Here is a 13,403-nt window from a genome sequence, read left to right as displayed (position 1 = left end):
ATTGCCAGGGAAATTTGAAACATTATCCCCACAAATGATACAGGATAGTTTATAAGCAAAAGATGCTATAGTATATTAGTATATCTTTTCTTTAGCTCATAAGCTAGATGTTTTTTATTTGTGTAAGGTGCTGTGAACATTGTGTAAGATAAGTTTAAGTGTTTGCTTAAAACCATGTTAGGTTTAGGTCCTATGCTGTATTAACTCATTTAGAAGTGGATGCAAACCAAATCTGCCTTTATGACAAAAGAATAGAATAACATAAATCATTACTTTTTATTGAAGAAGGTAATTGATATACAACAGGTGATTTGTTTTAAGGCCCAAAGGCATCCAATTGCAAAATTAATACTGGAAATAAATAAATAGGCATATTATGTAATGCCAGTCACTGGTAGGCTGTTTCAGGTTCTTAACTCTATACATATTAGTTCTACTAACTGCACTTAAATCATTACCAGATGCTACTTCTTTTGCAGTGAACACTGGATATGTGCTGTTAATGTTTCAAATGGGGTCAAAAATGAGCTCCTTTAAAAGTTAAGGGAAATAAACTTTGCAAGAAATTATTCTGCTTAAGTGTACATTAAACGGCATTCGCTTCTCAGTAAAATGCAGAAATGGGCTAAGAATAATTGGCAAATTTTTCATTAAAACTTAAGTACATTATATTTTCATTCAAAATTGGGTGCTCATCAATTTTTAATAAGTAGTTGGCAACATTATATAGCTAAATTACTATAAAATTGACATTTAACATTAGTTGTTATATAAAAATTGAGCATAAAGGTTGCTGATAAAGCAATAGAAGTTGAAACCTGTTTTAGTTTAGTAAGGCGGCTCAGGTATTTTTAACACAATGTACATCTTGACACTTTAAAGTTATTTTTGTCATAGCTGGTACATAAACAGCTGGCACTGATCTTCAGTCAAATGATAGTAATACTGATCATTTAGTTTTGTTGGTATCTGAATAATAGCGTTGTTTCATAGCTCTGTATTTCCTAAGGAAGTATAATGCTTCTAATTCTTTCATTACAAATTTGCCCCGTTCAATAAGTTCTTTGATCTTCTCTGGGTCCTTCACATCTTTGTTTTTAAGGAAAACATTCTTCAGACGCCTTTTGAAATAGTCTGCTCCTTTTGGATAGTCTCGTCCAAGATACAGCAGCTTAAAAAAGAAAGATTATATATTTCTAAACAATCTATGTCATATAACATTTACAAAACTGGCAATATACTTACTTACATTCTTATAAAGATTCAATACTTCTCCTCTTAAAGAACTGGCCATTTTCATTTGTCATGGAAAATATCCACTTTTATATGTAATATACCTAAAGAAAAAGAAAAATTTTTACAAATAACTGCATTGTAGTCTTAAAAAAGATTTTACCCACTGGTAAACTGGTACCCTTTTTTTTTTGCCATTCAATAAAAGTTGACTGTGCACTTTTATGTTCCAGGCAGTGGGATGCAGCTGTGAACATGTCAGGTAAGATAGCTGCTATCACAGAATTAGCCTCTCCTGAGGGACATAAAAGATCATTATGAATTGTGGTAAGCTCTGTGAAGGAAACAGAACAATTAGAGAAAGCAGATCATCATAGCTAGATAAGCAGGTGGACCTCCTCTTATAAAGCGAAATGAATTAGAAGTAGATTTGGAATGCCAGCTGAGTGTTGTACAGGTTGCTTAATCTTTCCGAGCCTCTTTTCTTTTCAGAGGGGGAACTGTCTGCCCTGCTCTCAAGGCAAGGCTCGAACTGTTTCCAGGACACTGGGAAGAGGCCTGACCAAATCAAGCGTGCCTTCCCAAGAAAGGCTAAAGAGTAGGACAAACAGATGTGAGAGTCAGGCAGGTTCACAGTTAATGGCAAATGGGCAGGAGGATCAGTGATGAAGAGACCAAGTGAAGAACCCATAAAGGGGGTACATGAGGAGCAGGCAACATCCAGTGGGATAGATAAGCTTAATCTTCATGTGTACTTTGTGCTGCTAGTGAGAGGCACCATCACAGCCTAAACAGAAAATAATTCCCAATACTTGTGATGGTTGTGGGGGTTAACTCCTAAAATTGTACATTATAAACATTTAGTTTGTGATAGGCCCCAAATGCATGTCAATGCCATTTATAACCTTAAAATTTCATAACGCCCATTTGCCCATTAATCTAAAATAACATACCTTTTTATATCCCTCATTAACAAATTTTTATTTTAAAATAACTTCAGTCTTTCAGAAAAGCTGCAACTCAGTACTAATAACATTTTTCCCTGAACTATTTGAGGATAAGTTGCTAACATGATACCAAATCAGCCTGAATACTTTGTAGTGCCAAAAGAAATACAGTGCAGGCCACCCATGTAATTTTTGATAGTCCTTATTGAAAAATAAAACAGCTCTATTTTAATAATGTATCATTTTTATCCAAAAATTTAAGAAGTATTATGCCAGACATGTTTAAAGTACCAGTGGCTTAATTGCTGCCATACTGGACAACAGTTTGAGGTACTTTCTATGAACAAGGACGTTTTCTTACAGCACAAAACCACCATCAGAATCGGGAAATTAACAAGCACTGCTACATTACTACCATTGAATCCACAACCCTGAGTTTTGCCCTTTGTAGCAAAAGAATCCAATCTACACTGATTACACATTGCATTTAATTTCCATGTGTCTAGCCTTCAATCTGAAAGAATTCCTTTGAGTTTCCTTGATTTTCATAAACTTGACATCTGTGAGGATCACAGGCCATTAATTTTGTAGAAATATGTCTTGTTTTGATGTTAATTTATGGCTAGATTCAGCTTACATAGTTTGAGCAGAAACATTAGACATGCTTTATTGCATTGCATTCTATTATGTGGACACAATTCTAGTCTGTTCCGTTATGGCTGAGGTTAGTTTTGATCACTTGGTTAAGGTGGTGTTTGTCAGGACTCTCCACAGTTACTTTTTTTCCTTTTAAGTTAGCATTTTGTGGGAGGTACTGTGAGACATAAGTATATGTCATCCAGAAAAACCTTTCATCTTGCAAAAACATTAAAAGTAACAGAGCTTATGGGGGTGGGGGTGGGGAGAAGTTTGAGACATACCACTCAAATCCTCTGCAGCTGTAAACAGAGCACCAATTAAAAAAAACATAAATTGGTACCTGGAGAGCTGATCTGAGCCACTCAGATTGCTCTCAGCATTGCTGGAGGATACCACAGAGATAGATGAAGTTTACCAGTAGGAGTAGAGGGCTGGAGACCAGGAAGGGATCACAGGAGACAGGAGGAAATCCCTGGGGATGATGGTTTTATCATCATGATTGTGGTGAGGTTTCATAGGTGTAGGTATGAGTCAAATTTATCAAATTGTATTTATACTTAACAAGTGTAGCTTTTGTGTGTCAATTACACGTTAGTAAAACTGTTTAAAAGTAGTGTAGACATGCTGGCAGAATGCTAAGAGTAGGGCTGGGAGATACTGAAGTGCATGTGAAAGTAGACATCTAAACCACAAGGCTGGTCAGTAGGGGATTCAACCTGTAACCAGGTCAACAGTTGTATACCTCTCTGGGGAGGAAGCCCTAACTTTTTTTTTTTTTTTACAAATATACTTGAAAGGCTTCTGCTGCCAGTATAGCAACTAAGTGAAGACCTTTTCTTGCTGAAGTTTATAGATCTGCTTCTGTGGCTTTTCTTTCTTAGGGAAAGAAATATATAGGACCCAACACTGCTTACATGTTGTTAATAACTGTCTGCATCCCCTATTTACTAGTGATTTGAGTTCACAGTGACAAGTATACAACGTATCAGAACATCAGAGTTGATTAATATTAACTTTCTTGTTTTCCTCCAAAGTGCTATTTTTCTGCTTTTGTGTGTTATCACTTGAACTTTCCTACATAAATGGTAGTCCTTTAAAAAAAAAACAAAACACAAAAAACCCTTTAGAAGATCTGCTTAGAGGTTGCAGCTTAGAGACTTTGGGGCTTCACTGCTACTGCTGCTGCTGAGTCGCTTCAGTCGTGTCCGACTCTGCGATCCCATAGACAGCAGCCCACCAGGCTCCCCCGTCCCTGGGATTCTCCAGGCAAGAACACTGGAGTGGGTTGCCATTTCCTTCTCCAATGCATGCAAGTGAAAAGTGAAAGTGAAGTAGCTCAGTCGTGCCTGACTCTTAGCGACCCCATGGACTGCAGCCTACCAGGCTCCTCCATCCATGGGATTTCCCAGGCAAGAGTACTGGAGTGGGTTGCCATTGTCTTCTCCAGGGCTTCACTGAGGGTGATCTAATTGGGCCCTTTATTGGGGAACCTCTGATGTTATCTTAGTCTGTTCCTCCTGGGCTGGTCAGATTCCCCAGTTAAGAGTCTTCCAATCTTCTGAGGATTTACTAAATTAAGTGGAAAACGACTCAGGGCCTTGCATTCAGCATCATGTATATTCAAATACACCTAACCTGCTCCCAGTGTGATTCGCACTGAGGACACCTCCACACCATAGATTGATTCTGTCCAGAAATAAACCTCTAGTCTTCTGAGAGTGAGGCATGCACTTAGAGGTGTTTCTCAAATAGTTTTCACTTCATCCTCTCTGATTTACTTCATTCTTCATTTCCAACTCCAATGGCCCTGTTGCAGGGCCTTTTTGAGAATTATGCAGTATAAATTGGGCTTTGCAAGTGTGCTAGGTGACAAGTCATCTGTCTTGCAGCTTCCAAAGTTTTACTGTTGTCATCTCCTCCTCTATTAGTCTAATTTACTTTTTAAATGGCTTACTAAAGATTTAGTGCTTTCAGGAGTGAAATTAGATGGGTCTATCTAACCGGGTACAGCAACAACTAATTCCATTTTTAAAACATTTTTCTGAGAGCCATTTTTTGTGTGTTTTAATCTTACTGAAAATGACACTTAAGGAAGAACCTTCTGCTTTTAAAATAATTGTAAATTAAATCTACATTAGATGTAATTTCAAATCAGAAATTACAGCCTGTTTAATTCCTGGCAAAGAGCATAGCTCTATTTAATTCATAATTTGTAAAAGCTTTTAGAAATGTGGCTTAAATTATCTTTAGCTGTTTTTTTTTAACAAATTATGCATAAAAAAGGACCTGCCAGGCAAAAAAGTAGCTGCTGTGACCAAGATACATTTGTCCCATTCCTTGATATATTAATTTTTATGAGTTAAGGAAATGTTTTATTACTGCATACTGACCTTCAGGCATTTAAGTTTAGCCTTTAGAAGAAACAGGTTTCTTCAGGTGAACTGGTGAACAATTTAAATGCAGCAGGGACCTGGGGCTGCTCCTTAACCCTGCATAAAGTCATGGAAGTTACTGTTTTTATAAAGAGCCAAATGAGAGTTAGGGACTGTGAGAAGTTCCCTATCATTCTAAGAAACCTGGATGGAGGTGGGCATACAATCCACATTGATAGCTCTTTCCCAGTGACTTGTGGGCCAAGACTTAACCAACTCCAGTATCGGGTTAAGTGAGAAGGCAATGGTAACCAACTTCAGTATTCTCGTCTGGGAAATCCCAGGGACAAAGGAGCATGGGGGGCTACAGTCCATGGGGTTGCGAAAGAGTAAGACATGACTTAGTGACTAAACAACAACATCATGGTGCCCAGAGCTATTACTGATCACTCTTCCCCATGAAGTTCAGATTTGACTCAGATGGAGCACATTTCCCCAAAGTAGTTAAGCCCCAAAAGCTTCACACTAACATTTATCCCAACACACTTGCCAGCACCAAAGGATATGTAATCCGAGAGGCAGGTGGCAAGAGATTTTGCCCCCAAAGCTGGTATTTTGCTTGGTTGAGGCCTACCTAGAAGCCAGATTATAAAAGTGAGTTGGAAGACGGTCATGTATGTTCAGAGGGGCTAGGAACTGCACCTGTCTGGAGGTAAAAGTGAACAGAGGAAATGGGCCTTCTTATTCTTGCAGGTTGTAAGACTAGTAGAGAACTAAGTAAGCCCACTGGTATAATCTCATAGCAGAGCAGTACCCTAGAACACAGTCCAGCATGTTCTAGCACATCCATAGCAAATCCTCCTCCCTGGGGGGAATTTGGTGGAAGGAGAACTGGAGCAAGTCTCTCCCCTGAAATCCCACGATATCAAAATTATTTGTGATTACCATTCACACTTCCTTACTCCCATCAGAGCTGACTGAAGTCCTGTAATCATAAACATTAGTTTGACTGAAAAACGTAAAAGCTTAGTTCCATACCAGCTTCAGAACTGTATATCAAGTCGACATTAAGACATTTTTAATTTTGCTACCAAGGATGTGAAGGTGAAATGTCATAGCTATGAAACAATCTGGATTTCTGCAGGAGAAACTTTAACCTATAACGACTAGCTCAGTCAGAAATACTTATTTAATAATACCTTTGGTCAATGAAATTGCAAGAGAGACTGGGTTGTGTGGACATAAAATTACAATCAGAGATGAGAAACGGTGGCAAGAATTTTAAAGCATTTCATGTCTTGTCAAGCTAAAATGGGGTTTAAGCCTAAACGGGGTTTAGATCTAAATTCATACGGAATTCAGATACGCTTTGGAAGGTTAATTTCTCAGTCTTAATTTCTTCTAGTTTTCCTGTTGGTCTAAGCTGCCAGAGTTTCTTCATGTTGGTAGACCGACATTCGAAGGGTTGTGCTACCGGTTAGTACACTGTGACCTTGACTCTGGGCACAGAATTTAGCGCGTCTTGCTGGGTCTTTGAGACCTCCACTAGTAAGGAATGTTACCCAGGAACTGCTTCAGATTAGTTCCAGTTCTTGCTTAGACCGCCTCTTAAAAAAACAAAAAACAAACCCCCAAAACAGCATATACCTTGATGGCTCAGGAAATAAACAGGTGCAAGGAGAATAATCTGAAGGTCATTTAAAAATAAACAACCCTCTGAGAGCCAATTTATTTACCTCTTTTTCTAAACTGCCAATTGAGCCCAGCCCCACGCTGGTCTAAGCGGTGGCGGCCCAGGAAGCCGACCCGGTGTCAGCCACTTGACCCAGTCGCGTAGTCGGCGGCCCCCTTCCTTCTCGAAATCCGCAAAGAAAGATTCGCCCCAGCAAATCTAGGGAAATAGGGAGAGGGGCCGTCAACGTCGGAAGACGCACACAAGCCCTTTTCCTACACCTGCCGGTCCTCTCCCAGTGGATACCGCCTCCAGACTCAAGCATCCGGAAAACAAAACAAGACGCCCCGGCGCGGCACTCACGCACTTTCCGGCACGCCGCAGCCGTAAACGCAACCCTCAGCTCCAACGCCGGAGGCCGTCGACCAAGGCGGGCGGCAGTAGTGGGGCGGAGCAACCTGTCAGGGAAGTCGGTAGGGCACCGTCCGGAAAAACCCCAGCGCGACTGCGCGAACTCAGACGCGGGGCTCTCCGCAGCTGCCCTGGGCGCCAGTGGGCGGGGCTTGTCGTCCTGACAACGCGGGAGCGTTTGTCCACACAACCCAGAGATCTCACTTGGCCGACTACCAAGGTCGTGTACGCCTCAACATGGTGAGCAGGGAACGTAGGGGAGCAGGGTCAAGGGGCGATCATTGATGCTCCTGCGCTGTGTTAAATGATGTGGCAAGGGCCTGTCATATTTTATTAGAGGAGAGCGAGTCAGTTTAGGGAAGACCCCATATCCTTAGCGGGGATGGACCTCTCCTGAAGTATGGCCTTCCATTCGGGGTCTGATGGCCCGGAGAGAGAGTCCAGACCTGTTTCTGCAAACGGGGAATGGCCAGTTTGTGGTATTTTAATCAGATCAGATGATGTTTTAATCTCCAGCTGCTGCTAAATTCAGATATTCGTCTCAATTTAGTTACTCCTAGTAGTGATAGACATTCCTGTGAAAGTGCTTTTTTTTTTTTTTTTAATTTCAGCTTTGTGGGAAAGCATTATTTTTTTTTTTTTTTTTTTTCTGCCTCAGCAATTAATTGAAAGCTGCTGCAGTGTACTCTCGGAGAAGGCAATGGCACCCCACTCCAGTACTCTTGCCTGGAAAATCCCATGGACGGAGAAGCCTGGTAGGCTGCAGTCCACGGAGTCGCTAAGAGTCAGGCACGACTGAGCTACTTCACTTTCACTTTTCACTTGCATGCATTGGAGAAAGAAATGGCAACCCACTCCAGTGTTCTTGCCTGGAGAATCCCAGGGGCGGGGGAGCCTGGTGGGCTGCCGTCTATGGGGTCGCACAGAGTCAGACACGACTGAAGTGACTTAGCAGCAGCAGCAGCAGTTTACTCTGCTTAGAAAAGTTATTTTATGTGGTCTTTTGTGGAAATGTGAATTGTTTTGTGATTCAGAGTATACAACCTGCCTGGTGTTGAAGTACGATAAAGCTTCTTGTTTTATTTTTCTGCACTCTTCAGCTGTCATGTCTTCTCCAGGAACACAGACCAACATGTAGCTATAACATGTTCTCGTTTTCCATTTTCTTAAACGTGATTTCCATCTTCTTCAGTGATTAAAACCAGATGGAAGTGGAAAGCATAATTAGTTAATTATTTAATTCATTAATTAAGGGAAAATAGGGAGCATACTCTTTGTGCTTGGCACTAGACTGAAACGAAGTACACAAAGGTGATAATTACAATCTCTCCCTGGTATGGAAGACAGAGTTTAGCAAATTAATTACAATACAGTTTTATAACTATAATCGTTGAAGTGACTACGATGGAGTAACACAAAGATGGGAATGTTAAAATTAGGGCGGGAGAGGAAAGGAGGACAGGAAGAGCAGAGCAGTGCTTTTCAAGCTGTGTTTTAAAGTATGATGAATTTACCAGAAGTAATGAGAAGAAACAGGGTGTGGAGAACGTTTATGTCAGCAAGAACAGAGAGTAAATGGATTTTAAACTGACTTAAAGCTGCTGATAACTTAAGGGAACAATAGGCACCTATTTATTTTCCAACTGGTACACAGGTTTATTGTTTTTAGATCCCTTTGGCAGTCTTTCTCAAAATGTGGTTTCTGGAAAATTGGAATAAGCCCGGAATGGACTTGCCAGGTGGCTCTAGTGGTAAAGAACTTGCCTGCCAATGCAGGAGACATAACCACAGGTTCCATTCCTGGGTGGGAAAGATCCTGGAGGAGGGCATGGCAACCCACTGCAGTATTCCTGCCTGGAGAATCCCATGGACAGAGAGGTCTGGCGGGTTACAGCCTATGGGGTTACGAGAGCTGGACACTACTGAAGCGGCTTAGCACGCACGCCAAGCCTTGAATACCAGTTCAAATGCAGCTTCCAGGAACAGACTGGACTCCAGATCTAAGTATTAGTTTCCTAGGACTGCCAAGTAACAACATACCACAGACTAACTGGCTTCACCAATATAAATTTATTGTTTCATAGTTTCAAAGTCTAGAAGTCTTAGATTAAGGTGTTGTCAAGGCTGTTCTCACCCTACCCGTGCTAGCTTCTGCTACTTTTTGTCTTGTGGCAGCATTATCCCATTCTTTGGTGTTGTCTGAGTGTGTGTGTGTCTGTGTCCACATTTCCCCCTTTTTACAAGGTTTCCAGTCTTATTGAATCAGAGGTCCAGCCTATTCCAGTGTGACCTCATCTTAATTTAATTACATCGACAAGGACCCTCTTTCCAAACAAGGAAACACTTGGAGACACTGGGAGATGGGACTTTAATGTATGAATTTTGAGGGAACACAATTCAACCCATACCATGAACTGAATTACAGTGGGGAGAGAGACGTGAGTGTGTACACTTTTAGCCCAGGAATATGCATTTTTAACAGGCTTCCCAGGGGATGCTTATGCTGAGAACTACTCTACTACCTGATGCTCTTATGATTTGCAGGAAGAATGAGTATATGTGGTCTCCCTGATAGCTCAGCTGGTAAAGAATCTGCCTGCAATGCAGGAGACCCTGGTTTGATTCCTGGGTTGGGAAAATCCCCTGGAAAAGGGATAGGTTATCCACTCCAGTATTCTTGAGCTTCCCTTGTGGCTCAGCTGGTAAAAGAGTCTGCCTGCAATGCGGGAGACCTGGATTCAATCCCTGGGTTGGGAAAATCCCCTGGAGAAGGGAAAGGTTACCTTTCCCTGGAGAATTCTATGGACTGTATAGTCCATGGGGTTGCAAAGAGTTGGACACGACTGAACGACTTTCACTTTCACTTGATTATATGTACTTATCCCAAACCTGCCTCACATTAAAAGCATTAATGAGAGATGACAGTTTGCCCACCTTTAAAATGTGGCTTCTTGGGAACAGGGCCATTGCTGTTTACATATTCTGCTGTATAGAATTTATTTCAAGATGGAAGTATGTTAACTATTAATGATAGCAAATATGGTAAAAATAAAACACCTTTGTAAAAGTTGTGAGAGTCGAGTCACCATTTTTATTTATGTCATCTCTAGTATCTCAGAGAGCTTTGTGTGTAAATCATTAATAAATACCTGTTGAATGAATTAGTGAGATATATGCACTTTACAAGAACATATAATCTACTGCTTGATGTCAGTTTTAACATTTATATTTAATATAGTGACAACCTTATGACGTGAACCAATAAGTTCTCTTGTACTAGTCTTCAAATGTAGAAAGTATATCATCTTACAGTCACATGACCCCCTACAAATTCCTTACCAGAAATCTAGTGAACACAAGGGCCAAATCAGGAAATTACAAGTAGTGTTACTAAAAAATACTTGTAAATATTTATTGAAATACTGTACTTTCTAAGATCTAAAAAAGCATACCTCTGCTTTAGGACACATTGCTGAATAGAATCACTTTGCCATAGCTTCGTCTGCTTTAAATTACTGATTCTTTTTTTTCTGTAAAATCAACACTCTAACTTGATAGAATGACTATTTCTCTGTGATGTGAAATCATTCCCACACTTTTAGGCTTGACGTTAATACCAATACTTAGTCAATGGTTCCTTGTTCTTTAGAACCCTTTAAATCAGTGCCTTCTTGACTGGTATTCTGTTTCATAATCAGATATTTCATTAAACACAGATCATTGATTGTCATAAGAAAGTGTAAAATTTACTTACAAAAGATGCTTCAGTGGGTGAACTATCATGGTGTTTTCTAGACTTATTGTAGTTCTATCTGAATTCTTTCCTAAGAAAACCTTTTGAGGTAATTTTAGATTTAAAGAGAATTTGCAAAGAGGGTACAGAAAGTTCCCTTGTCTTTTTTACCTAGCTTCTCTTAATTTTAACATGTTAGGTAATCATGATATTTTTGTTTAAAATGTATGAATTATTTTTTAAATTTATCAATTCTTTTGTTTTTCCAACTTTTAGGCTCCCAAAGCAAAAAAGGTAGGTAGAAATTATTTCTCAAAATAGTTTTAAAGAGCTGACATTGTACAAATCAAATTTTTAAAACATTTCCTGGTAGTTGTATTATAGTTTATAGAGTTTATACTAAGCTTAGTTTTTAGACATTAATGCTAATGCTAATTTAGACATTTAAATCATTGAATAATCCTTTACAATAACAGGATATATTTCAAATTTGATATAGAGAAATGGCTCTAATTTCACAAAGACTTTTTTAAGATAGCCTTTAATTTTTACTTGTGTCTAGATTGAAAGTATTTTATTGTTTGTGCTCTAGAAAATTTTGGATTAAGAAGCTTTTTCTTCATTTCAGATAAACCCATAAAAATGTAGGTCCACAACCTTCTGTGACTTAAAAGTGAACCCTAAGATAATATGTTTCTAAATGGGTTGCACGGTAACATGTACTGAATTTTTCTGTGCTTTGTTAAAATTTCCCTTCCTTAACGGATGTCTCAAGTAACTTTTTCTCTCTTCACTGAGTAGATTTATACTTTAAAGCAGAGATTATAGTCTCTTACTGGCAAACATATACATAATTCATTTAACCTAAAAGTTCCTTTTTAAGTCAGTTGCCAAAGGATTACCATGCAAAAATGTGATTTCTATTCTTAAAAAATTGGCAACCTGATAACACTGTTCCCATAAGGGAACAATTGGCTAGACAAGTGACAGCTACCCCTTTTTGGAAATGCTGCCCCTTTTGTTGTAGTCCAGACTATAACCAAATCTCTTTCATTATTTACCTCTCTGGTCCCAATGGGATTTCAATTTGGAATGCAAGATTTAAGTCATATCTGAAGAGTCATCACTCTGTTAATTTCCTATCATTTTCTCTTGTGAAATCAACTGTACTATGTTCTGAGAGCACATGAATTTGTATATACCTTAATTATAATACCTGTCATTTTATTGTAATAATTTTTCATTGTGAGGTACTCAAGGTCAAGAACATGTTTTATATATTTTTGGATCCATAGTGTTTAGTCTAGCACATAGTAGAAATTCACTGAATATTTGTTGAATAAATATATAATAACCCATTTACCCTACCATTACTTACAAACACTTGGGCCTATGATTATTTAAGAAGAAATGCTTATATAAATGTGTCTTTGGTATTTATACAGTTAAACATTTTTTCAAAAAATACTGTTGAGTGCCATCAGTTTTTGCTTTTCTCAGTCACTTGAACCCCCTACCAACCTGATACTGTGTTAGGCACTGTGGATATAACTGAGCAACATTTATAAAACACATTCTTATGGGGAGTATTCTGGAGGACTACAATCATTTATATGTGGGTTTACAGTAGTTTATTAGTTTGTGTGGACATTTCATTTTTGGTTTTAGATCATGAAATCTTAGAGGCATTGTTTTAAATCTGAAAAGTTTTCACTTAATGATGTCATATTTTGTTAATTCTAGGATACTCATCTTTTTACATTTTACATTTTAACATGACTGAAATTGAGATATATCTTATGTTTGCTAATAGCTTCCAATCATTGTAGTCCTGAATTGACATCTTTTTCCTCCAGAGATGTTTGCTTCTGTCAGTCACATGGGCTTACTACCAACCCAGTACTACTTTAAATTCTCTTCTTGAGGGTTTTTGGACCACACTAATGGTATGAGTCAGACTCATGAACTGGCTTGTGGTTTGAATTTTGAGGGATTTTTTTTTCTTTATTTCTATTCATTTTCAGGATCGATAGATGCAAGTTTCCTTGCTATGTCTTTCTGTATCGTGGGTTCATTTATGTTTACCTAATATCCAGCTGTGGAGAAGGAAATGGCAACCCACTCCAGTGTTCTTGCCTGGAGAATCCCAGGGACGGGGGAGCCTGATGGGCTGCCGTCTATGGGGTCGCACAGAGTCGGACACAACTGAAGCGACTTAGCAGCAGCAGCAGCAGCAATATCCAGCTGTATACAGGCATCTTCTTTTATATTTGTATCTTGGGAATGTAATCTATTTCCTTTTTTGGTATAATAATTTATACCAGTTTATAATAATTTATAATAATTTAAAGGTACATCTTACATTCTATGGCATCATAGATTTTATGGAGTAAATA

General features: G+C 39.0%; 1 protein-coding gene across 5 annotated transcripts; it reads right to left on the bottom strand.

Annotated features, from left to right (window-relative positions):
* Positions 1 to 252: 252 nt before the first annotated feature.
* ETFRF1 (electron transfer flavoprotein regulatory factor 1) lies at positions 253 to 7,328 on the bottom strand. 5 transcript variants are annotated; one of them, XM_040234584.1, is made up of 4 exons: positions 7,231 to 7,328; positions 6,928 to 7,082; positions 1,250 to 1,337; positions 253 to 1,171 (listed from the first exon to the last, which is right to left on the bottom strand). In XM_040234584.1, exons 3-4 carry the CDS (start codon positions 1,298 to 1,300, stop codon positions 950 to 952), a joined length of 273 nt encoding a protein of 90 aa, XP_040090518.1. In that variant the 5' UTR covers positions 1,301 to 1,337; positions 6,928 to 7,082; positions 7,231 to 7,328; the 3' UTR covers positions 253 to 949. The 5 variants fall into 5 exon arrangements, with proteins under 5 accessions (XP_040090518.1, XP_040090517.1, XP_040090519.1 ...); XM_040234583.1 differs by having other exon boundaries at positions 7,227 to 7,314; XM_040234585.1 differs by having other exon boundaries at positions 7,170 to 7,298.
* Between the last annotated feature and the right edge of the window lie 6,075 nt (positions 7,329 to 13,403).

The sequence above is a fragment of the Oryx dammah genome, unplaced genomic scaffold (assembly GCF_014754425.2).
Source record: "Oryx dammah isolate SB20612 unplaced genomic scaffold, SCBI_Odam_1.1 HiC_scaffold_29, whole genome shotgun sequence".
NCBI classification, from domain to species: Eukaryota; Metazoa; Chordata; class Mammalia; order Artiodactyla; family Bovidae; genus Oryx; species Oryx dammah.
Note: the sequence above shows the minus strand (reverse complement) of the source record. Positions and strands in the feature narration are given on the sequence as shown.

What these genes read in the sequence shown, in the direction of transcription:
- ETFRF1 (XM_040234584.1), bottom strand. Translation starts at nt 1,300, where the DNA reads ATGAAAATGGCCAGTTCTTTAAGAGGAGAAGTATTGAATCTTTATAAG. An exon ending in TATTGAATCTTTATAAGAAT is followed by an intron (nt 1,172 to 1,249) that starts GTAAGTAAGTAT and finishes TTCTTTTTTAAG; the next exon opens with CTGCTGTATCTTGGACGAGA.